The sequence below is a fragment of the Eptatretus burgeri genome, chromosome 18 (genome assembly GCF_056783735.1).
Source record: "Eptatretus burgeri isolate ZD-2024b chromosome 18, Ebu_testis_v1, whole genome shotgun sequence".
Taxonomy (NCBI): Eukaryota; Metazoa; Chordata; class Myxini; order Myxiniformes; family Myxinidae; genus Eptatretus; species Eptatretus burgeri.
The window spans coordinates 46,103,447-46,128,880 of NC_140978.1; the positions used below are offsets into that span (position 1 = coordinate 46,103,447).

General features: G+C 41.5%; 1 protein-coding gene across 5 annotated transcripts in view; it reads left to right on the plus strand.

Annotated features, from left to right (window-relative positions):
• HDAC3 (histone deacetylase 3) overlaps positions 1-25,434 on the plus strand; it is a 72,980-nt gene that overhangs the window by 28,844 nt on the left and 18,702 nt on the right. For 4 of the 5 annotated variants that reach the window (XM_085864168.1, XM_085864165.1, XM_085864167.1 and 1 more), the window contains exons 3-7: positions 6,518-6,660; positions 6,853-6,934; positions 10,994-11,050; positions 11,172-11,227; positions 14,416-14,549. In XM_085864168.1, coding sequence (XP_085720294.1) covers positions 6,518-6,660; positions 6,853-6,934; positions 10,994-11,050; positions 11,172-11,227; positions 14,416-14,549 — 472 coding nt within the window. Of the gene's footprint in view, positions 1-1,795; positions 2,009-6,517; positions 6,661-6,852; positions 6,935-10,993; positions 11,051-11,171; positions 11,228-14,415; positions 14,550-25,434 lie in introns of all 5 variants that reach the window. The other variant, XM_085864170.1, reaches the window with a different exon arrangement.

Below are 25,434 nucleotides of genomic sequence, written 5' to 3' on the forward strand. Positions count from 1 at the left end.
ATAGCAATGCGAAGATCGGGGAAGACTCTCTCATCTCCACATTGAACAATAAATTCGAGAAGCTCTTCAGGTCTTGATATTTTCATGTTGGCCCGACTTGATAGCAACATTCTGCAATCCAAAATTTCTTCATATAGCTGCTGTCCATCAACATCAGAGCCTGTACAATTCGCCCAAATTTTCAGACTTCTTTAGATCGTTACTGTTGGCACCGTAACACAGTCCCTCAACATCGAGAAGGAACCCAAACTTGGTGTCAGTGTCATGCAAACGAGCGAACCTTTCGTCCATTTCTCTGTGAAGACGGTCAAGTGTTCCCTTAATGACTCTTTCCATTTCCTCCTTGGCTGTTAACCCAGCGTCTCTCGTTCTCATCAGCCATTTGTTTCTTTCGTCTCTGACGTCTTTCAACTTCAATATTCCATTCTTGACAGAGACCAAGTCCTGCTCAGTGGCGCCTCCCCACCCCCTTCAAGTGGCACCCAGGGCATGTGCCATACCTTAGGTACGCCACTGTAGAGCAACAAACATAAGAGAGGAGTAGACGTTTCATGAAACTAAGCATGGACTAATAACAACATCTCTCACCAGGCCTAGATGTTCTTGGGCGAGGAAGGGGATTATACATTCGTTATTATTATTGTTATTTGGTTTGAAAGTCATCTGGTTTGAAATGTTCGCTTTAAGTGGTACAGTGGTGTTGAGCATTTACTCATGGATTCAGGAGAGCACTTTTTCAACAATGAGAAAGCAAACAATATATTAATCAATTATCCTAAGTTTTTACAAGATATGCTACAGTCATATGGATCTAACAAGACCACAGTATATTTAAACATAGATTATATTCCACTCACCTGTGGCCTGTCAGGTAAACATTGCAAAAAAGAAACGCACAAATCATGGGCAGTCCACTCTGTAAACGTAATGAGTTCAGACTTTCTCATTGCCAGATAACTAATTAGCATGTTTTATGCTGCAGGCATTTTATATCTTTATCTCAATTCTGTGTGAGTGCTTTCACTCATGATGCTTTCTGGAGAACCATTCCTTATATGGTGACAAAGTGAATTTAGCCAATGCTTTACAATAGATTTCATACTTCCATATTATTTAAAAGCATTTGGAAGTAAATATGGAGAAATGAGTAGGCAATTTGTAGACAGAGCATTTATCTCAATATGAAAAAAACAATTGTTTCAGCATGATCAATACGGAAACACCAATGCTTTGTGATAGAAAGCTCTGTGGATCACATGACTATCACCATGTATGGCTGCAAAATATTGGAGTAGCACATTTCACAAGATGGGATTATTTTACTTCCACATAGGGGAGAGGGAAGAGAAGAAAAGAGAAAACGGCCGCAAGTGGCAGAACGAACTGAACAAAATGAATGTTCAAATAATTATCCCTCGAACCCACGGTATCTCGATGACTTCATTATTTAGCCTTATTGGATTTGTACGGGGAAAACGGGACACAGCCGGAGAGTGACGAGACGGATTAGAGCTGTGATCCTCACTATTCTTGTTTTTTAGAGGGGGGGACACTTTTTCCGATCAGTGTAAGAGCCACCACACTGCCTGCAGGACTCTGTAGTGGATGCTATTAGGGCCTGCCCCTCCATCTTCTTCATTGTGGTTAACTTGTCTACAAGCATAATTGTTTGTATCCTGCCACCTTTTGAGGCAGTTATGTTACTTTTATGCTTTGTGGTTGAACACTCATTTAATAGCTTTTATGGCAGATTATTATGTGTTTTCACATTTGTGTATTATTGGCTGCATGTTAGGTGTCACCAATCGCTTGTGGGCCGTGCGTTGAAGAACAGAGGATTAGAGAGGCTGGTGGAACCACGGACCTGGGCAGGGTCATGAAGTGCAGCACAATCTCAACACGGCTGGTGTTCCATGTGGCGCAGTGTTGTTCACGCAGCCGGTGTACAGCGTGGAATTTCTACACAGCCACCCCACGTCCTCTCTGTCACTTCTTGGTCTGATGTCGTGTGAGGATCCAACATCTGGGCTAATTGGCTGGGGAGGCCAGTAATTTTCTGATAATGTGCCGGGCTTGTAAAAAGCTTGTGACGGAGGCCACTATCTGATCGTGGCGTGATCTTTCGCATTATTTTTCCAATGAGAAAAATTAAAAAACAAATATACAGATTGTATATGGGGAATGATGCAGAGTGTTGGGAGGGTTATGGAGGGCATGATGCGGGACGAGACACCAACACTTGGGGAAGAGAGACGAGAGGTTTCTAAACCCTTCATTCAACACTATCTCGTTGATTACATTAATTACATCATGCTTATTCTGACATGCACTATGACATAACTAGTATGAACCAAACCAATCCTTAAGCCATTTCTGTAAAATGTGATCAGGTTTGGTGTCACATTATTTTTGCATCTTCCAAGTCATTGATGGCCTGATTACGATACGTACAGTTCACAAAGAAGTTTAAACGTACACACCATTTACAGAATGATTGTAAAACCTGTTATAAATGAACGAAAGGATTCCATCTTTTTATGTTTACTTCCACAATCTGTATCGTCCTTCTTATTAATTAGTTATTTGGTGGTTATACGTGGTGTACTTTTGCTGCATTTGGGTCCTCTAATCGTATTACCATTATGAATTGTGGCTGTAATAACTGATTAAAAAAAAAACAAAATGAGGGCAACAGGCATGTGAAAAGGAATGCAGAGATGAACATGAGAGCAACTAATCCAACGCACTGCATACAAAAAAACAGGAAGTCGAGGCCAGACGAGGAATGCAATTCCATTCCTCATCTGAAAATGTAATTTCACAGAAACTATCCATAATTGTACTTTTTGGGTTCAGCTCGCTGACCTAATATTGTTGCAAATCTGGAAGCCATGAGCACACAACATACAGGTCCAATAGAACAGTTATATTAGTATGTGTCTTTAGTTAGGGTCCCCGTCCCTAGTCTAATAGGCTTCAAGGAGGAGCCTCGCGGCAGCCCTCGACCAATCAACGTGCCACGGGTGGGGTGACCGCTGCTCAGCCAATCAAATCCCGTGACAGGGAGAAAGGGGTCCGCGTGACGTCACCCCGCCCCCGGGCCAATCGACGGACTTGCCGCTCATTTTGGCCAATGACAGGGCGACGTGGGATTCAGTGCGCCAAAACTCCCAGCGAGGGGGCGGGGGTGTCCCCCCCCCCCACCCGGAGATAGGGTGCATAAGGGTGCGGCATGTTTGGGACAGCAAAGGAGGAGAGCTTGAGAGACACCATCCCCCACCAGGGCCGCAAGGGTTGCGCGCCGTGTCTCTGGCGCGTTCGAACGAGAGCTAGAGATTGGGAGATCCTGCCGCCGAAAAGAACCGGGAGGGTTGCGCGCCGTCTCTCTGAAGATACCGAGGAGAGGTTTTGGTTGTCGGCACGAGCGCTGAGCAGAGCTCGGGAGGCCGCTCTCGGCTCACTGGTGTCTGGGTTCGAATCGGCTCGAAGACCACACGAGGTGGACAGGTCCAAGGCAGGCTCTGGACTTCAGCTCGCCCTTCTATCCGAGCTGGAGACCTCAATAAAGGTTGTGGCCACCATTTCGCGCGTGTGTGTGTGTGTGTGTGTGTGTGTGTGTGTGTGTGTGTGTGTGTGTGTGTGTGTGTGTGTGTGTGTGTGTGTGTGTGTGTGTGTGTGTGTGTGTGTGTGTGTGTGTGTGTGTGTGTGTGTGTGTGTGTGTGTGTGTGTGTGTGTGTGTGGCGCCAGTCTAGTAAGTAGTAATTGTTAAGTGCCTTACTGTACATTACTGTGCATCTCTTTATTCGGATGACTTTGCTTCTTGCGTGCCCCCCTGCCACATTATAAATAAACCCATGCGTTAAATGTATCCGTTCATTGCTGTGTTTCCTTCCATTGGCTTAGCGTGACGCCTGTTGCAGAATTAGCCAGGCCATTGTTGCCACTGTAAAGGGACATTTGAACCGACTGAAGCTCGGTGATCATCCGCTTGGGTCGCACATGGTTCGAGCACGCTAGCGGCTCATTCCGTACGAGCGCCGTCGAGGGTGAATTTCCCCAGTAGTTTGGACGACGTGGGTATTTAGGTAAATTGAAATTGGCAATCGACCCTACCCCACGTGGTTGACCTATTGGCGAACTTCGGTCCGATAAGGGACCCGTCGGCTCCGGAGTTATCCGGGGTGACGACCTATAAATTCCGGGTGATCGGTGGAGCCGACTCTACTGCTCAACTGCTCGCAGCCGATACCCGGCCTTGCAACAATATAACCGTTCGATATCCTCAGATCCGTCCGTCCGTCAACAATTTTTATTTTTCTATCTCCTAGGCGTCTCGTCCGATTCAGTTCTCACTTAACACGATGATAATACTAGTTGCTCTCTATACATCGTCTGAGCCCTTTTTCGCATTTTTTTTTTTTTTTTTTTTTTTTTTTGTATACCTTGGTCGAGGCTCGTATGAGAGCTAACACACAACTCACAGCAAGGAGGCATGAGACAAGAGGGGTGGGAGTGGAAGGGACAAAACATTGGGGAACAGACACAGGTGAACTGTGGAAGGGAGAGGGATGGGGATGGGACGGGGAACATGGCGAGGAGAAGATGGACATTACAGGGACTTTCAGGAAGGAAAGCAGGAGAATTGAAGGAATTTTCACCTCAGGGTCAAGGTTACAAGGTCATCAAGTGTAAAATAACCAATTGATTGAATGGACTATAAGGAAGCATCAGACGGCTATTATGCATAATTGGTTTCATCAGGATTATTCAGAAGATTTAACTCGACCAACTAGTTTCTCGTTACCTTGTGTCGTCTGGCCCTGTTTATTGGGCAACACGAGGTCCGTTGACTTCAACACGGCTTCTCGCGGTAATTTTAAGTTCAATTTAAATTCTGTTTTCACTTTTCATCGTCGCTAAGGTTGATTAACACTCGGTTGCATCAAGTTTTGTGAAAATTGAATGTTTATATCCTGTGTGGAATGCATTGCAGCGATGGGGTATTCAATTCAAATAACCGTGAGACTCTGGAAGGGACACCACTTGCTTTCCATTCACTGCTTCACTTCGTAACCTGTCCTCCTGAGGGACTGCTTATACGTAGCATCTGTGAGATTAATGTTTATATTTTAGATGGTTTGAGGATGTGCTCCACAAGTATCTGAAAATTCCGGTGAAAAACGGACGTTTTAAGATTTTGTTAGGGCACTTCATCCACCGGCGAGCTGGCTGGTCACGTGACGCCGTGCAGTGATTGAGCTTCTCGGTGGCCCGAGGGTCCTTTTTAGTTGGGGTTCAGCTCTGTCCTAAATACAGCCATTAAATGCACACACTCAGAGTGTTTTTTTCATGGCCATAAACGCGGGTTTGAAAATTGTTTAATGATGTTGGGAATGATTCCTAGAATATGGAGATTTTTGCTTCGAGCGGCCTCACGCGTTTATTTTAAATTCAATTTGAATTCGGTTTTCACTTTCTGTGGTCGCTAAAGTTGATTAACACTCAGTTGCATCAAGTTTTGTATCCGAGCTGACCGTCAAACCCGCTCGGGTGTATTATTTCATTTTTGTTTGTTTTGTTTATATAGTCAAGACTCGTGGAAGAGCCATGGTGAACACCTGCCTTGAAGACCTGGAGGGAAGAGTGAGATTGAAGAGAATGTGGAAGTTGAATCTCCAGGTTGGAAAAAAGAGGAACAAATGAGTATCGGTGGATTTAGGTAGTTTCACCAGAAGGGGGTGGATGGTGGACCGTGTGCACCCTGCAAAAACTTGGGGGCAGGCGATGGTGGGGACAAAGCACGGAAACATTTTGGGAAGATCATCAGGAAAGCAAAGATGATGCACTTAACGTAAATGATATCCAAAATCTCACCAAAGATTGACATGCGATCCTATCATATCATGTGAGAATGTGTTTGGGGTGCCGTTAACCCCTTGATCCATGTGGTCCAACGGCCACGGACATCATCGTCCTCAAATGAGGTTCAGTTCATCTAAATATCCTTCTGGTCCTTCGGCGTGATTGGTGACCGACTGGGATGATGTGAAAAACTACGTGTGGGTTCAAAGCCTTTCTCTTCGGTTTAGTCTGCATGTTTCCCATCAAGGAACTTAAGTTTGCATATTCGATGTAGAAAATGACATCTGTGAATCCAAACTGTTTGTTTATTAATTTGAATATACATTTCTATGAGGAGTGATTACCTTGGTTTGCAATTAAACACATTTACACATCATCAAACTTGTCTATGTTGAGTCCTCCATTACCTTGGTATGTGGGACGAATGAACTTCTGATGCGTTTTGCCTTCTTTTCATTTCACGTGGGCCTGCCACGACCTATCGGTTGTACTGCTGGTATATACATGACAATAATATGCACCGTACGAGTGAACAGCACGACTTCCATAATGCATTTACACAAGCCCTCATGTCTTCAAGTCTGGAATAGAAATGCGGTCCGTCCACCTGAGTTGATTGAGTCGTACGTGTTTTGTGGCGCTTGTTTCTCTCCAGGTATACAAGCCGTACCGAGCTTCGCAGCACGACATGTGCCGTTTTCACTCTGAGGAATACATCGACTTCCTACAACGTGTCACGCCGCATAACATTCAAGGTTTCACCAAAAGCCTCAACGCTTTCAACGTAGGGGATGATTGGTGAGAATCATCTTATAATCTCAATCCATGTTCATAGCAAGTCCTCACCTTCATATCCATGCCTAACACATAAGATAGCCCACCTTGTCTTTGGATCTTTCATGAGTTTGTGTGTTCCTTTTGTCATTTGTTCCATAATCTCTCTTCAATGTTTAATCTCATGCCCACTATTATTTCACTGTCTCTTGGCAGTCCCGTGTTTCCTGGTCTCTTCGATTTCTGTTCACGTTATACCGGAGCATCTCTGCAAGGTGCTACACAGCTGAACAATAAGGTATGTAGTGAGCTGTTACACCATGACCCAGAAAAATCCTGTTCGGTAGACTCAATGTGTTGGGTCTGTGTGGAGAAACACCCACAACCTTTCTTCATGATTCTTTAAGTGATGATTGATTATTTTTTTGATGTTTTATATCCATCATGTTCATCTTTTCAACCTTTTTCTTCGTCAGTGTCCACTGTGCACTGTGTTCTGCCATTGCATGGTTTTTATTTTTATTTTTTTGGAAGGTGGTTTATTCGATAATGGGTGCTTCTTACATCATCTTATCTCCCCCCTTTTTACATTTACAGGGTGTCGTACACACTGATGACACATTTATGACTGTGATTGAAATGAACTTGCAGAAAGCAAAAACATATTCATTCAAAATTCAATTACAGGATGTCACAAAAAGGTGTGTGCGTGTGTGTGTGCGCGTGCGCGCGCACATGCGTGCGTGTATATATATATATATATATATATATATATATATATATATATATATATATATATATATATATATATATATATATATATATATATATATATATATATATATATATATATATATATATGTATATATTTCTTCTATTCACGAGCAATTGCGTTTTCCTTTGTCCTCACAGCTTTCTCGTAAGCAATTGGTTATTCGTCCCCTACTGGTATCACCCGAGGGGACTTTAGGTTTTATGTCCGTCCCACCTGTGGTTTTTCCAGTTTTTTTTCCCCATACCCTTTAACATATTCAACTTGAACTTGGTAACAGCTCTACTATGATAAGTTACAGAACAAATTTGAGTTTCAGGACGTTTCATAAGTTTTTCATGGAGTTATGCCCTTTTAAACTCAGAAAATTCAGAGTTTCTTCTTTTTCATTATGGTTCTCGTACCGGCTCGAGCGTGTGTTAAACACAAACAAATTTTTATCTCCCGAACATTCATTGGGACCGGAAGGGGACATGTAATGCAAAGCAATTCTGGCTCTTGTTTTATACGATTTTATATGAATTGGGTGTGCTTTCGAATGGCTGCCTGTACCGATTACAGATATCGATAGTGTACATGTCATCATTGCATGTGCCAATATTGGTGTGCATATAATATGTCATCATCGAGTGTGCTAATTTTAGCTGAGCAGCACATATGTGGTCAGTAAGACCATACGTTTTATTTAGGAATAAGCATGTGCACGCTGTGTGTATCTTGCACACACAGTGTGCTAACGTAAAATACACTGCGGGCTTTACCTGTTGTCTCTGTGGTCTCACCCGTCAAAAAAAAAAACAACACTTGATATCGACATATCGCTACATGCCATTCATTATAAGTCCACCGATTGTGGACATGGTTGTTTGGTCAGATGAGACGCCATTCAAGCTCAGCAGTATAGTGAACCAACGTTATTGTGTGTATTGGTCCTCTGAAAATCTGAACATTCGTGTCAAGAAGGCAGTCATCCCAACACATACGGTGCTGATTGTTTGTCATTCAGTTGTTCGCTGGTGTCACCAGTGCCTAGAGGCTGACGATGGTCAATTTGAACATCGGCGATAGTTCAACATGTGCCACAAACTAATGTTTCTGCACACCAAATATCGACCTTTTCTCAGGTGTGTAATTGGTAGTTTTTCTCTCTTAAAATGTGTGTACATATTTTTTTAGACATCTTTAAAATGTGTAAGCATCCTTTTTGAGACATCCTGTATGTTCAATGATGCCCCAATTTTACCCTGCCCACATGTGGCTAGGCCCCAGATGGCCGAGCAGTGATTGACGTCACTGAGGAAAGAAAGTCTCTTCTTTCACTGGATTAAACACAACAATTTTGAGTGTACAATATATAACAGAACAAACTTGTAACCCAAAATATTTTGACACAATGGTACAACTCCTGATTGGAGCCTAACAAGATGCACACAGAAAACACAAATTTTACTCGACCTACTGCTGCCTGGTTTAGAAGGGCAGGGAAGAGGGATGCAAAAATAATAATAATAATAATAATAATAATAATAATAATAACAAAAGTAACAAGAAAAAGAACAATCAGAGAGTCCAGACCCTCACCGGGACTTCTTTTGAGTGGTGTATTTTTAAAGGTTTTAGGGTAATATGGCTGCCAACCATGTGACCTATGATATGATATATATGATGTGAACCTTTTGTTCCTCATCGACAGGTGGTCATACGTGTATAGTTTCACCTCAATTTATTCATCCACTTCAGAGAAGAAGATTTTTGAAGGGTTTTTTTATTTTTATTTTGTTATTTTTAACAATGTGGCTGCCGAATCACGTGACCGATGACGTAATGAAAAAATTTTTTCTCTGGACCATTTTATCCCGAGATGACCCTCAAAATTTTTCATACTGATTGGATGTGGCGTTCTACATATACAATTATGACATCATAACTAGGACACCTATGACCTCATAAAAAAAATCGCATTTCCCATGAAGAGTACTTACCCATGTGCCAAGTTTCAATTTTTTCCTTGGTGTGGTTTCAAAGATACAGAGGTCCAAAGTTTTTCCATTTTTTCAGTTAGAGATCTAATATGGCTGCCACACCACGTGACCTATGATGTCATAATTATTAAAACATTCTACATGAGTAGTCGCACCAATGGTGAAAATTTTGTCTCCATCCGACAAGCGGTTGCGGAGAAAAATACGAAAGTTCTGTGTGGATGGACAAACAAAAAAACAGACAAACAAGCGGACCCAGATGCAATGCCCCCTCCTTCGGCGAGGGTAATAAGTAAAGGTGAGTGTGGGAGCTATTTATGTATTCATATGCAGCCTGTGACTGCTTGGCTGCATCATTTTCTGGGGGTGTGGCTGTGCCACTGATGCAGTACCCTTGTTACCAGCATGCTGGTACTCATTTTGCCGACCTCGGAAGGATGACAGGCTGAGTCGACCGTACCTGGTGTTAATGCAACGGCCCGACGAGCTTGAACTCAAGACCCTAGGTTCTTAAGCCAGCCACCACCAAGTGGTTCTTAAGCTAGCCACCACCACCAAATTACCGAGTGTGGGAATGAGATGTTGAGATTAACTCATGGTGAATGGGATAGTGAGATGAGATTAACTAAAGGTGAGCGTGTGGCTGAGATGATGAGATCTTGCGTGCTCGCTGGAGGACATCGAGTGTGTAGTTTGTGTGGACTGGAGGACGTGTAGTTCATCGTCCGCGCAATCAACATGAGGGCATGTGTGCAGGCAGATCTAAGTGCCCATGAACATACATGTGGTGAGGCACGAACAGGCTAGCGCTACGTACTGCTTTTACCTCTTCCAACCCTTAACTGCCTCAGTTCTAGTCCCTGGCTTCACTTCAGGTGACTGCACTTCACCAAACAATTGAACTGAGAGTCCCCTGAATGTACCTGTTTATCGAGCCCTGTGTGTGATGGAGTCCTGTACGCCCTTGTGCGGCTGGATGGAGAAATACTGACAACCCTTTACATTTTTGAGATGTATTATATACTTTATGTTATTTGATGAACATTCAAGCCGAGTGTTACAAGGTCCGTTCTGAAAAAATGGCTACTCCACTACAATAATTCACCGTTATGGAACAGCGAGGAGTTCTCAAGGACGAACAATTACATGTGATGAACACTGGCCCATGTGACCAGTATCTTCTGCCACAGAGGCCTTGAACTTCCTTTTGTAAACCATTCATACTGTTCTTGCCATTCATACACATTTCCCCATTGGCATCAAGTTTGTACCATATTGTGCAGTCTTTTTCAGAAGAATGTAACACTTTCACATCTTCACTGAGCATTAACCTGACTGCTTCTCGCTGCTCCATAATGGTGCACTTTTTGTGGTGTCACGGCCATCCTTGCAGCATGATTACTCGTGTTATATGCGGGAAAGTGGGGTTCCAAGTGGTCAAAAATGCCATCCTTACCCTGCATTGTCACACATGATGCAATTGTATGATACACCTGCATTATTTGATTGAGAATAAAATCGACTTTATTTTCTTGGTCTCATACATTCATGACTTCTTGGTTTGTTTTGAGTTTTGCACTGAAGGGTCACTGTTTGTTTGCAGATGTGTGATATTGCCATCAATTGGTCTGGTGGACTTCATCATGCAAAGAAATTTGAGGTGATTTGTTACCAATCTGCTTGGACCATGTTATTAAGAAATCCTTCTAAAGTTTTTGTTTATTTTATGTTTCTTTTTGGTTTATTGACCAATGTTATTTCTTGTTCATTTTCATTCTCAGGCTTCAGGCTTCTGTTACGTCAATGATATTGTCATCGGAATTTTGGAACTACTCAAGTAAGTTTCTGATTGTTACCGTGGAGAGAACTGGAGTAATGAGTTGTGGATATGCATTCAGTTAAGGCAATGGATGCCACAGAGTCAATCTGGCTGGATGTTTTTTTTACACTTCATGAACTCTTCTTTTAATTAGTAAATGGGAATTTGTTTTATTTATTTGTGACGTGCACACATCTTACATTTATCATCTGTGCTGGAGTGTCAATGAAAATAGATCTTTGCTTATCACATATTGAAATTGCATTGCATGACGAAATATCCAAGGAGATAGCAAAAACATGTCTGCATAAAGCTTTATTTTGAGAAATATCCAAAAACATATCTGCATTAAGCTTTATTTTGACAAATATCCAAAAACATATCTGCATAAAGCTTTATTTCGACCAATATCCAAAAACATGTCTGCATAAAACTTTATTTCGACCGATATCCAAAAACATGTCTGCATAAAGCTTTATTTCGACCAATATCTAAAAACATATCTGCATAAAGCTTTATTTCGACCAATATCCAAAAGTTTGTCTGCATAAAACTTTATTTTGATGAATATCCAAAAACATATCTGCGAAATGCTTTATTTCGACCAATATCCAAAAACATGGCTGCATAAAGCTTTATTTCGACAAATACCCAAAAACATGTCTGCGTAACGCTTTATTTCGACAAATATCCAAAAACATGTCTGCATAAAGCTTTATTTCGACAAATATCCAAAAACCTGTCTGCATAAAGCTTTATTTCGACAAATATCCATAAACATGTCTGCGTAAAGCTTTATTTCGACCAATATCCAAAAACATGTCTGCATAAAGCTTTATTTCGACAAATATCCAAAAACATGTCTGCATAAAGCTTTATTTTGACCAATATCCAAAAACATGGCTGCATGAAGCTTGATTTTTGACAAATATTGAAAACATGTCTGCGTAAAGCTTTATTTCGACAAATATCCAAAAACTTATCTGCATAAAGCTTTATTTCGACCAATATCCAAAAACATGCCTGCATAAAACTTTATTTTGACAAATATCCAAAAACATATCGGTATAAAGCTTTGTTTCGACCAATATCCAAAAACATGGCTGCATAAAGATTTATTTCGACAAATATCCAAAAACATATCTGCATAAAGCTTTTTTTCAACCAATATCCAAAAACATGGCTGCATAAATCTTTATATTGACAAATGTCCAAAACATGTCTGCGTAAAGCTTTATTTTGACCAATATCCAAAAACATGGTTGCATAAAGCTTTATTTTGACAAATATCCAAAAACGTGTCTGCGTAAAGCTTTATTTCGACAAATATCCAAAAACATGTCTGCATAAAGCTTTATTTCGACAAATATCCAAAAACATGTCTGCATAAAGCTTTATTTCGACCAATATCCAAAAACATGGTTGCATAAAGCTTTATTTTGACAAATATCCAAAAATATGTCTGTGTAAAACTTTATTTCGACAAATATCCAAAAACATGTCTGCATAAAGCTTTATTTCGACAAATATCCAAAAACATGTCTGCATAAAGCTTTATTTCGACAAATATCCAAAAACATGTCTGCATAAAGCTTTATTTCGACCAATATCCAAAAACATGGTTGCATAAAGCTTTATTTTGACAAATATCCAAAAATATGTCTGTGTAAAACTTTATTTCGACAAATATCCAAAAACATGTCTGCATAAAGCTTTATTTCGACAAATATCCAAAAACATGTCTGCATAAAGCTTTATTTCGACAAATATCCAAAAACATGTCTGCATAAAGCTTTATTTCGACCAATATCCAAAAACATGGTTGCATAAAGCTTTATTTTGACAAATATCCAAAAATATGTCTGTGTAAAACTTTATTTCGACAAATATCCAAAAACATGTCTGCATAAAGCTTTATTTTGACAAATATCCAAAAACATGTCTGCATAAAGCTTTATTTCGACCAATATCCAAAAACATGTCTGCATAAAGCTTTATTTCGACCAATATCCAAAAACATGTCTGCATAAAGCTTTATTTCGACAAATATCCAAAAACATGTCTGCATAAAGCTTTATTTTGACAAGTATCCAAAAATATATCTGCATAAAGCTTTATTTTGACAAATATCCAAAAACATGTCTGCGTAAAGCTTTATTTCGACAAATATCCAAAAACATGTCTGCATAAAGCTTTATGTTGACAAATATCCAAAACATGTCTGCATAAAGCTTTATTTCGACCAATATCCAAAAACATGGCTGCGTAAAGCTTTATTTTGACAAATATCCAAAAACATGTCTGCGTAAAGCTTTATTTCGACAAATATCCAAAAACGTGTCTGCATAAAGCTTTATGTTGACAAATATCCAAAACATGTCTGCGTAAAGCTTTATTTTGACAAATATCCAAAAACATGTCTGCATAAAGCTTTATTTTGACAAATATCCAAAACATGTCTGCATAAAGCTTTATTTCGACCAATATCCAAAAACATGTCTGCATAAAGCTTTATTTCGACCAATATCCAAAAACATGGCTGCATAAAGCTTTATTTTGACAAATATCCAAAAACTTGTCTGCGTAAAGCTTTATGTTGACACTATCCAAAACATGTCTGCATAAAGCTTTATTTCGACCAATATCCAAAAACATGTCTGCATAAAGCTTTATTTTGACAAATATCCAAAAACATGTCTGCGTAAAGCTTTATTTCGACAAATATCCAAAAACATGTCTGCATAAAGCTTTATTTCGACCAATATCCAAAAACATGGCTGCATAAAGCTTTATTTTGACAAATATCCAAAAACATGTCTGCGTAAAGCTTTATTTCGACCAATATCCAAAAACATGGCTGCATAAAGCTTTATTTTGACAAATATCCAAAAACATGTCTGCGTAAAGCTTTATTTCGACAAATATCCAAAAACATGTCTGCGTAAAGCTTCAGTTAGACACACACCTGTCGAGTGGAGGTGTGAGAAATTGCCAGCTGTTGCACAGGTTTTCCAGTTTATTTTAAATGTGGTTCATTTCTGTGATTCTTGTGAATCGTTCCAGGAATATGATACAAATTGTGACTGAGGCCCTCATGTGGAATGCTGTTGTTACATTTGCTTTGTAAAACTTTGGTTAATTTTGTTGAAAGACGAGTGTTACAAGTGGCCTGTGCACACACAGTTAACTTAGCAATATTATTTCAGATACAACCCACGTGTGCTGTACATCGACATTGATATCCACCATGGGGATGGTGTACAAGAGGCGTTCTACCTCACCGACCGGGTCATGACAGTATCCTTCCATAAGTACGGCAACTACTTTTTCCCTGGCACAGGTAACTCATTACTGGCACATCAAATCTCATCAATGCCATCTTCTAATACACACAACATACTCGAGGGGAAGTTGCTTTCGTCAATGATACACATTGCAAAAAGCCATCTATTTTGGGATGGACTGGATATGGTTTAGTGTGGAAAGCAGACCTCAGTTTTTTTTTTTTGTTAGATTGGTGCATCGAGATGAATAATCATGGGGCCTGCTCTGCCATATATTTTGTGATACCTCTAAAAAAATTATTTACGGAGGACACCCCAGATTGACAATTTCCACGACTTGCGTCGGAGAACGTACTGACTCTTGCACATATTACTAAATGTAAATCTCTGTGTATAATATACTAGCTGAGGTACCCGGCATTGCCCGGGATAAATTTCACATTATTTCCCGACTTTAAAGGAAATAAGGTTTAACACAAAAGGCTTCTTTTTTTTTTTTTCGAAACTTTCGAAAACTGCAAAAAAAACATTGCCACATTAACTTTGTGTTACAACCATTACACACATGACAGGACCTGATGTGGCAGAAAATGATGGGACCGATTTTTGGGAAAAATGCACCAAAATCTGGAATTGCGCCAAATCGAACACTTGTTCATGTGCAGGTGCAGTCAAATGCAGTGTTGTTACAGATCCCATGCTTTACGCACTGTTTCCTTGGTAGCTCGAGGTCAAATGGTTTGCACTTGCAGAAAGGACAGACAAACTCGTTGCGACCAAAACATACTGTTGCGGTCCTGCAAAACCGCATGCCTCCAAGGCGATGGCATTCAACATACAGTGATCCCCAGGCAGTGATTTTGTTAGTCTTCATGCAGTCAGATCTTCCCCTTATGTCTGGTGGGTTAACGGGACGAAGTGCGTTGCATGGGTCTTACAGCTAGGCCTAATTATACCTTTATCTTCCATCCAAACCTTTATTTTTATCCATGGTACAAATCAAGTCAAGCACAGCACCCAAGCAGCCACCTGTGAGATAATCACCACATGAACAAACTCGCTGCCCAGTGCACGCATGGCGTGCCCTTTTCATTCAAAATCTGCGTGCCAATTTACAACGGCGTCTCACCTTGCTCAACCTTCACTCACCAAAAACTCACCACCTTTACAACCAACATCTCCCGCACACGGGAAAAATCATCCCGTGCCTCCTCGCATCTCCTCATCGATACAGTTTGCCACCAAAGAGACGCGCGCTGCATTGCCCAGGCCACTCGGACCGTGTCGTGCCGGAACAGGCCAACCACGTTAACAGCACCAACCGCATCTCGCCGGGGATGCCCCGAATGGGCGCACGGGGGGGGAGGGGAGGGCGCATGAGACCTCTTCCGGCCCCAGGAGCCTGGCAGGGTGGGGCTCTGACCGCCGTGGACCAAGAAGGAAGCGCGATTCGGGTCACGGCGCGTCACTTCGGGTCGTCATCCCACTCTTCGCCCGGGGCTTATAAAAGGAGGATCGCGAAGTGGCCACTCTCTGCTTTTTTTTACTTGCCTGCTTCGCCTTCATCTTGGTCTGTTTACCTCACCCTCTCCTTCGCCTCTCTGTTCCACCCTCTCTTCACTGTGACTCGTCTGCTGTCGCTGCATCTACACTCGTGGTTCGTGTGCGACGACGTTCTTCTGGACCAGTGCGGAGCACCCGTTTCCATGAGCCACGGCAAAGTGATTAAGCAGGAGATAACACGCCGACTCTTCAGGTAGAATCGCTCAAACGGAGCGTCCCGCAAAGTTGCGGTCGTCCGACCGTGCCAGGTATTGAGAGGCCTTTAGTCTTCATTTGCTCTCCTTCCTTCCTTCCTTCTGGCTATCTAATCTTCCTCGGGTTTGTATGTGTTTGTGTTTGTGATGGCGCCTGTCATAGCATAAGTTAAGATTGTAGAAAATATAATGGGATAAGTCTGCTCAGTGTCAGCTTTTGTAAATTGCTTGCCTTTTGTCGCACCACACAATTTTCCTTGCAAGCCCTGCTGTACATAATAATAAACCCCATTCACTGTGCCACATACCTTTCCTCACTTGAGTGGAAATAAATGCTTATGTAGAAATGTTCCCAGCTCGTTTTTGTCTTTTCCTTCATTGGTCCAGCATGGTCCGTATCCTCACCTAGCCGGGACGTTATCCCCCAACGATCTGTTTTTCTAGCCGGTACGTCCTTGGGCAGTTGCGCTTGGCTGCATCTGATCCAGTTTGAACAAGGCGTACCGCGGGTGTGGCCCACGGTAATTAAATCACATGACCATTAGGTAGCCGGTTTCCATTAGACGGAGGACCTTAATTCACGTGGTTGAGTTATTGGCATTCACGGTCGATTAGCGACCCGCCGCGTCACGGAGTTATCCGTGTGCAACGGCCTGCGACTCCGGAGAGTGTGGTGGGAACCCGAGGTTGCTTCACCCCCCTCGTGGACTTCTTGCCCCCGACCCCGGGTCTGCAACAATATGTAAGATTTGGACAAATGGATTACCGATAAATAGTGTTTTGGTACAGTTACATATTCTTCAATTAAAAGATCAATTGATGGAACAATATAATAGCATGACTTGGTTATTTTATCCCCATTTATCGAAGTCTGTTGGTCAATGACTTTTTTTTTAAATACATGACAAATGCATATTTATGTTTCAGACAACCAAGATTCCAGGGCATGGCAGACAATAATTATTTAATATTTTTTGAATTATTTAAGATTTGTTTTACCGATCCAACTTTCAGTCACTATGCCTGCAGGATGAAACTAATGTGATTATGATGTGCTTTCAAATAATCCAGTAATGTCATAAGATGGCAGATGTGCACAAAATGAAATGGTCATCTACTGACTTCACAGAGCATATTATATGCCAGAAGCCTGTAAAGGAAACTCCACAGAGGGTTACAGCTGGCAGACTTCCAGCACTGACATATGTTATGTCAAAAAAGGCCAGACGACACAGCTTCCAGGTTGAGAGGTGAATTATCTGATGGAGATGAGGCATTTATCCAAAAATCCCCACAATACCACCCTAAATGCAGAAATGCTTCCAACAATAAAATAAAAAACTGTTGCACAGAAGGCAAAGTCATTTACTGAGCCGAATGCTGATGAAGCCAGTCCGAGCACTGACAGTGGTTCCACCGTTGAGAGTTCTGTGCCGATCAACAGATACCATTGATTTTCAGAGCGCATGCTTTATTTGTGAAAAACAGACAAAAAAGGAAATCATAAGTTCAGTTTCATTGAAACTTCTGATGGACAATATTCAATTTTGGAGAAAGCATGAGAACTGGAGAACATTGTGATGCGGCATCATCACATTCAGGGCTATGGTGAACAATGCATTGACGTGGTAGCACTCGCCCTCAGTTGCCATGAATAATGCATGAAAACATACTTCAAACAAGTGGCCCAATAATTCTGAGGAATGACGGCTTGAAATGGCTGATAACCTACATTGACGACAAATTGTCTCGTGACAGAGACGATCATTTTCTTAAGTGTGCTCCGTTTTAAATACAGAGCTTGGTTGTTGGAAAATGGTATGCTGAACACTAGCTGTAGGTCCTCTATCCTGAAGAAACGACTGAGCGAATACTTCATCAGCCATGGTGATGTTGGTTCCACAAAAACTGACAGTCGTCAATCGTGTGCTCATCTGTTGTTGGTTGGTTGTCAGCATGTCAGTTGGTTATCTCCTGTCCAAGGCTGCACAGATGAATAAGAATGATGATGATGAAACTCCTTGCTCTGATGCTGCAAACATAAACCGTGAAAAGAAAATGATTGTGTCCGATTCAGCCAAAATTGTACCGAGAGATGTCAAAGACAAGGCCCTGGAGATGAAGCAGCTGAGAAAGGAAGAATATCATACAATTGCCATATCGTATGAAGTTGCTCCTGATTGCATTGCAGTTGCCTGGATGATAACGAAAGCTACTCCGGAGTTGAATGAATCAGGCAAAGTGTAATCGAATGACTGATAACAAGAAAGTACTGAATCTTGTCCAAGATACGTGTGCTCTAATTGCAGATATTCCTATGCCAAAACACGTTGGTACAGCACAACATGTACTTCAACAGACATGAAGAAAGGGAGTGGTAACATTGTTAAATTGATTTGGCAACTGTATTGATTATATCAGGGCAATCGGAGATGCATCACATCCATGGCACAGACTACTGAAGAAGATGATGGTGTTTTCCTGCCTACAAATATGCAATCTGGGCTGTTCACGCAATGTGCCATTGACATTTTGGACTTCCACGAAAATGCACCAGATGGCACCACGATGCATGGCACGACTCACGATGCATATCAACACCCTCATGCTGATCAGAATGCAGCCAGGAAGGTAACATCCGTGTCACTGTCAAAGAAAGCAAGAAAGGCTGCATGCACTGAGATTGACAGGTTTCAACCGATAGAGTGGACTTACCTTACATGAACCACAACAAAGCCGTTCGCTCAGTGGGCTGAAACTGGTCCAGGAATCACAAGCACCTAACCTAATAAGTAATACATATATGATATGATATATAGACCCAGCATGATTGTGACTCACAAATAAATGAAAATTTGTTGATTAGCAATGTCAAGTTGACAAGCGCTAGCCAGTGAATTTGACATCGCTCATCAACAAATTTGAGTTCATTTGTGAGGTACAAGCATGCCGGGTGTATATAATGATTACAAATTTTAATATCAAAAAAAGCATACTTTATAGAGCAGCTGAGTCCCTGACAATCATTATTTCATCCATCTATCCAATGTAATTCTACTTCTATTATGTTTATTTTACCATTACTTCTTTTCACAGGTGATCACACAGTTGCGTGGCAGTTAACACAGCGGGATACCATGCAGAGAGACGATCCAATAAATCTTCTGACCTGGAACAACCACCACAAAGCACTGACATGTACACAAACACAAACTATCACTGGGTATGGACCATTCTTACCTGAATCGCCGACGAAGCCTGATGTAGTTGAATCTTCTCTTGATTATTGCATGGGCGGCTACACAGAAACTCTATCAAGAATATTGCATCCATACATGTGATCAGGCCATATATGAAATCACCCTTGGCTAACAGAAAAATAAAGTATCAACGCTTAATTCTATGGATTGGTGGCTTTCATATTACCAACAACTACTTGGGTGTCGATGGTAACCCATTCACATCCTCAGGGAGAGAAGGTAGTCATCGTCGAAGCTGGCATCTGTAAAGCTCGCACAATGAACAAGATAATGTCTGGTAAGGACTATTATGGCATGGTCAGGTGTCATACTTTACTGATGTCTGCAACGATGGAGCTCCACTGGAACACATTTGAGACTTGCACATTGGAGTAACCTGATGTAAATATGGATGCTATGGCTTCAGTTTTGGGCTTAATTCAGGATCTTGCAGATGCATTGGGACGCCAAGAACGGGATGCCGACTCGCAAGCTCATGCAAACCTACTGGACAAAGGAAAACATGTCAACCAGATGTTGTCTGAATTTGATGCAGCCATCGAGAGTAATCCAACAGGCAGACTTTGGCTGATGTATATCCGATCAACAGATACCATTGATTTTATTGATCCATATTGTACTTATCTTGAAAAAGTACATCGAAGCGGAGAGAGCTGGTTTGTGGCAGCAACACTTGACCGAAGTAGGTAACATGCTGCCACACATGGTATCTGCCGGGCACACAAAGTATGTAGCATGCATGCCACACTACTTGCCTGTTATGAGACACCTACCACCAGATGTGATGACGGCCTTCAACGAGGGTCATTTCACAGTCCATGTGACGTGTGGAAAATTCAATGGTGTATGGACAGACACTGCCCAAGAACAGACCTATAACAGAGGCCAAAATGCAGCTTTTTAAGGGTATTACACAACAAAAAGCTGTCAGAGAGAAGTACCGACATCACCACCTGCTCTTACAGCTGTCTTGGAGCAGACTAAGGCAATGAATGGTACATGTCAGTGAGGGAACCTGTTAGATGACCAGCGAAGACACAGCCATCGATAGACAGAGATGCAGTCAACAACATGAAGATGTTGCTTGTTGGTGGCCTGTTCAATCAATTTACTTCATCGTCTTCTGATCTCTTGAATATTGCCACTGGAGAGAAGTGTTCCTCACTGGATCTTTTAGAAGCCAAAGAGAAGAGACAGGAAGCACTCAGCAGAGCTGAAGAAATGCTCAACACAACTGTTACTCCGGTATATCTGCAAACTTTGCACGAGAAGCGACAGAAACTAGTCAAATCACTGTAAACAAAGATGCATCGGGAAGAGAGAAATCTTGTCCAGAGCTTCCACTTTCTTTGTGATATTCACAGTGAATCCTTCAGCTATGAGTGGACTAAATACCCTGCTTCTCTCTTTGAGCCAGATGATCAAGGTTATGTCATGAGGAAGTGTAATAAGGCAGATTATGTTGTGGCTATGAAGAGTCGACTTGCAGATTCCTGGGTAGAATAAGACCACTTACCACCCACTGTTGGTAATGTTGTGCTGCTGGTTGCTGCCATGGCATTTATACATCGGCAGCAGGACACCAGGTGTAAGAAGTTCCTCAATATGGCAAGTCATTATCTGCATAAGTTGCTGATATCCCGTCCACCAGGGTGCAACATGGTCAACTTGGTTGGTGATTGGTATGGTGTATAATTGAACCTAAAGGAACCAGGAAGGGTCAGACGACAGAAGACACAAGATGTAAGTCGCACATATCAGATTCAGGATAATCTTTCCATCCCAACATGGAAATATTTCATCACTAACGCGAAGAACAAATCAGCGTTGCAAAGGTACTTAGCCGAAACATGGTGCAAATATCCTGAAATGGTCCTGAGAGATGTGCATCTTATCCATGGAGGCCTCTCCAGTGGATCTGTCATTTACGGAAATGGATCACAAGCCCTACCATATTTGTCGTGTGAATCTCACGAGGAAGCAGATATGCGTATCTTTGTACATCTGGAATACTGTGCAGCACTACGGATACTCACATGCTGTGATACAAGCGATGGACACTGACATTCTGGTGAATGCCATCTACCGCAGTGTGCGTCTTTATGGTCTGGAAGAACTCTGGGTGCAGAAAGCCGTGGCGTTACATACCTTGTCACAAGATTGCAAGACAGCTGGTTAAAACGAATCGTCTGTCAGTGTCTTCAATTGCATCAGCTCTTCTGTGTGGTCACGTCATGAGTGGGTGTGACAGTGGGTTACCCCTTGCGACGCAGAAAGAAAAAGGTGTATGAGGTCGTTATGTCTGCTGCACAAGATATAACCACATTGACCACGTGTGGAGACACTGATGTATCCTTGTCTGATGAGGGCAAAAAATCAGCTTGTCTCTTCCACCTGAAGCTATACGGCAACTTTAACGGCAATGTGGATGAAGCCCGAACGCAGCATATGCATTTCACTACCATATGCTGCGTGCACTCTTTCAAATTCTCATTTGTAAAGCTGCGCAGCAGAATCTCCCCAACATACCTGCCCCTACATTATTTGGGAGAGACATTTGTGGTGAAAAACTGGTTCCAATCATGATGGACAGGTCATCCAGACCTCCAGCAGTGACCGTGAAGCAATACTGTACATGTGTCGAGAGAAAATGTGCAGAGATTTTCATCTGCTGCTGCTGGCGTGAACTATGTGGTTGCCTGCAAGTATTCAGCTGTCAGAGTGGTGATTGGGTTCTTGGTCACCTTCCTGAACAAGGTCCTTCATTCCCGGTTGCTCAGTTTGGTCGGATGGCCAGCCCTGGGTAGAGTCTGGGTAGTTTCATATTCTTTTCATTTCCTAGTGATTGAGCTCACTGTGCTCTTGGGAACTTTCAACACTCTAGAAATTGTTTTATACCCTCCCCCACATCGATGCCTCCTCACAATTCTATCTCAGAGTTCTACGGACAGTTCCTTGGACTTCATGGTCGAGTTTCTGCTCTGACATGCGCTGTCAATTGTGGGACCTCATATAGAAAGGTGTGTTTCTTTCTAAATCATGTCCAATCAATTAAATTGGCCACAGGTGGACTCCAATCAAGTTGTGGAGACATCTCAAGGATGACAAATGGAAATTGGATGCACCTGAGATCAATTTGAAGTGTTATAGCAAAGGGGTTGAATACTTATTGACGCAAAACATTTCATCTTTTCATTTTTAGCTCAGCTGGATTTTAGTCAGGTGAGTTTATGCGATCGAGCAGTGTCCGTAGCTGAGTGAGTGAGTGAGTCAGTCAGTTCGTGAACACTTCATATCAGATGCCTTACGAAGGTGTATTTACCGCATCAAAATCTGTGCTCATTAAAATGGCCTACAGGGGAGTGGGGGTTTGCCCCCCAAAAATAGGTATTTGCTCTTCAAAACTACAAACACAATTTCAATGAAACTTTTCCACAACCATCATCAATCGTGATGTACTAAGATTTGTTCACGGCATTAAAAAAAAAAAAAAATCAGGGTCTGAGTGGGTCCGTGGGGGGGGGGGGGGTGAGTAACTGTTGCTACTGATTGATCCAGGTTTCGGGACACGTGGTCCTATTTTTAATTGATTTGTAAAAAAAATCCACTTTGACTTTATGTGGTATTTTGTGTAAATCGGTGACTAAAAAAGAAAATGTCAATTCAATCCATTTTAAATTCAGGCGGGAACACAACAACATGTAACAAAGTGAAGGGTGTGACAAAGCACATGTCAACAGATGCAGTGGATGGTTAGCTTTAATTTGGTAGTCAATTTGTCTAAATATATTATATACAGAGATTTCCATGGAGTAAATATGTGCAATAGTCAATACGTTACCCGACGCAAGTCACGGAAATTGTCAATTTAGGGTACCTACCTTAAAATATAATTTTCGTAGGTTTCACAAGAGATATGGCAGAGCAGGCCCCGTGTTTATTCGTCTGGATTCACCAATCGAACACAAAAATGAGGTCTGCTTTCCACACCAAACTATGTCCAGTCTATTCCCCAAACTTGGCTCTGGATGCCAGACGATTGGACTTTGGTGTTAACATAGATGTGGATGTCGCTGACATCCTGAATCGTGGCACAGCTATTGTCGGTGAAAAATAGGAAATAAAACGATAATTTATTTCCGAAGGAAATTGTGTAATTGGAGCGTACTCACACACGTGGTATTTTTTTCACCTTTTGTGATTTAAATGGCTACAGGAGTTCTTGCAAGGCTGGAATAGCGCGATGCATTGTATGCCCGTTCTCTCTTCACATCCCTCTTATAGATTTCTCAAGCCAAATCACCGTGTACAACTATCGATGCTGAATATTTATTGACACCAAATGTGCTTACCTGTTACTTCAGAAAACTAGAGAGTTCGGAGAACACGATATCCCGTGCAGTGCGATTTAGTCATTTATTTTTACTTACGAAATCTAAAGATTTTGTAAGTATATTGATGCTTTCCGTTTCTGTTTGTTTGTTTGTTTGTTTGTTTGTTTGTTTGTAGGCACGATAACTCGAGAACGGAAGAAGCTACCAATGTCAAATTACACCACGTGATTCAGGAGGGTGATGGCTAGTGCTGATTAGATTTTGGTCAAAATCGGTCAAAGGTCAAGGTCACAGTGAGGTCAAACATAATTCCGTAAATTCATGTGGAGAAATGGAGTATTTTTGCTTCGCTCGACGTTACGAGTTCGTTTTAACTTCAATTGTAATTTTGTCTTCGGTTTTGCGATCGCTTAGGACGCTTAAAACTCGGTTGTCGAAATTCTGGTAAAAATCGGATGTTTTGGAGACGTTTTAAGATTGTATAAAAAATATTTCACTCGACGCGTCACGGGTCGACACGTGATGCAGTGCGCTCGAGCAGACGCGTCGTTGAGTTACGTTAAGGTATAATATAATTGCGTGGAGAAATGGAAATTTTTGCTTCGGTCAACGCTACGATTTTTGATGGTTTGATACAGAATCATTGTAGAAACTTCTGGTTTGCGTCGCTACCTTCTCGAGAAACAGCTTTTATTAGACAAGGTCAGAGGTCAAGTTGACGATTTCGTAAGTACCAGTCTATGACTGCTTGTTTAATTGTTTTTTAAATCACTCGTCCTTGTTGATTTTAAAATCCCGAATGGGAAAAGAAAATGATTTTAACGATCATTTAAAAATATATATTCCAAAAGTTTCATGCTATTGAAGGAGTGCAGAAAAAGTCCCAAATACCACCGTTGTACACCACCCCATTGAATCTTTATTTAAATTTAAGTATTAAAAAACTGGAGGTTCTTGGAAGTATTACGACAAACTATTTGTGTACAACAGTGTTCAAGTCAGTAATTAAATGTAGATAAAATGAAGATTGTAAAAGTCTTATTAATAAATAAATTATGGTTTTACCCAGTGTCCATGACATCGCCGTATCGAACACATTATATTAGTTCTTTGTGTCTATTGTATGTGTCCATTATGACGTCCTTAAAAACAGTAAGTTCCGTGTTTGGAATGATTTTCAAATTTTTCACTTTCCTGTTTCACATTTTCCCATGATAGTATTTCTAAACATGAAGAAAGGACAGGATTTTGAGATACGTGAACTGACTGTAGTCCTGTTTCACACTTTTCCTATGATAGTATTTCTAAACATGAAGAAAGGACAGGATTTTGAGATACGTGAACTGACTGTAGTCCTGTTTCACACTTTTCCTATGATGGTATTTCTAAACATGAAGAAAGGACAGGATTTTGAGATACGTGAACTGACTGTAGTCCTCTTTCAAACTTTCCCAAGATAGTGTTTCTAAACATGAAGAAAGGACAGGATTTTGAGATACGTGAACTGATTGTAGTCCTGTTTCACACTTTTCCTATGATGGTATTTCTAAACATGAAGAAAGGACAGGATTTCGAGATACGTGAACTGAC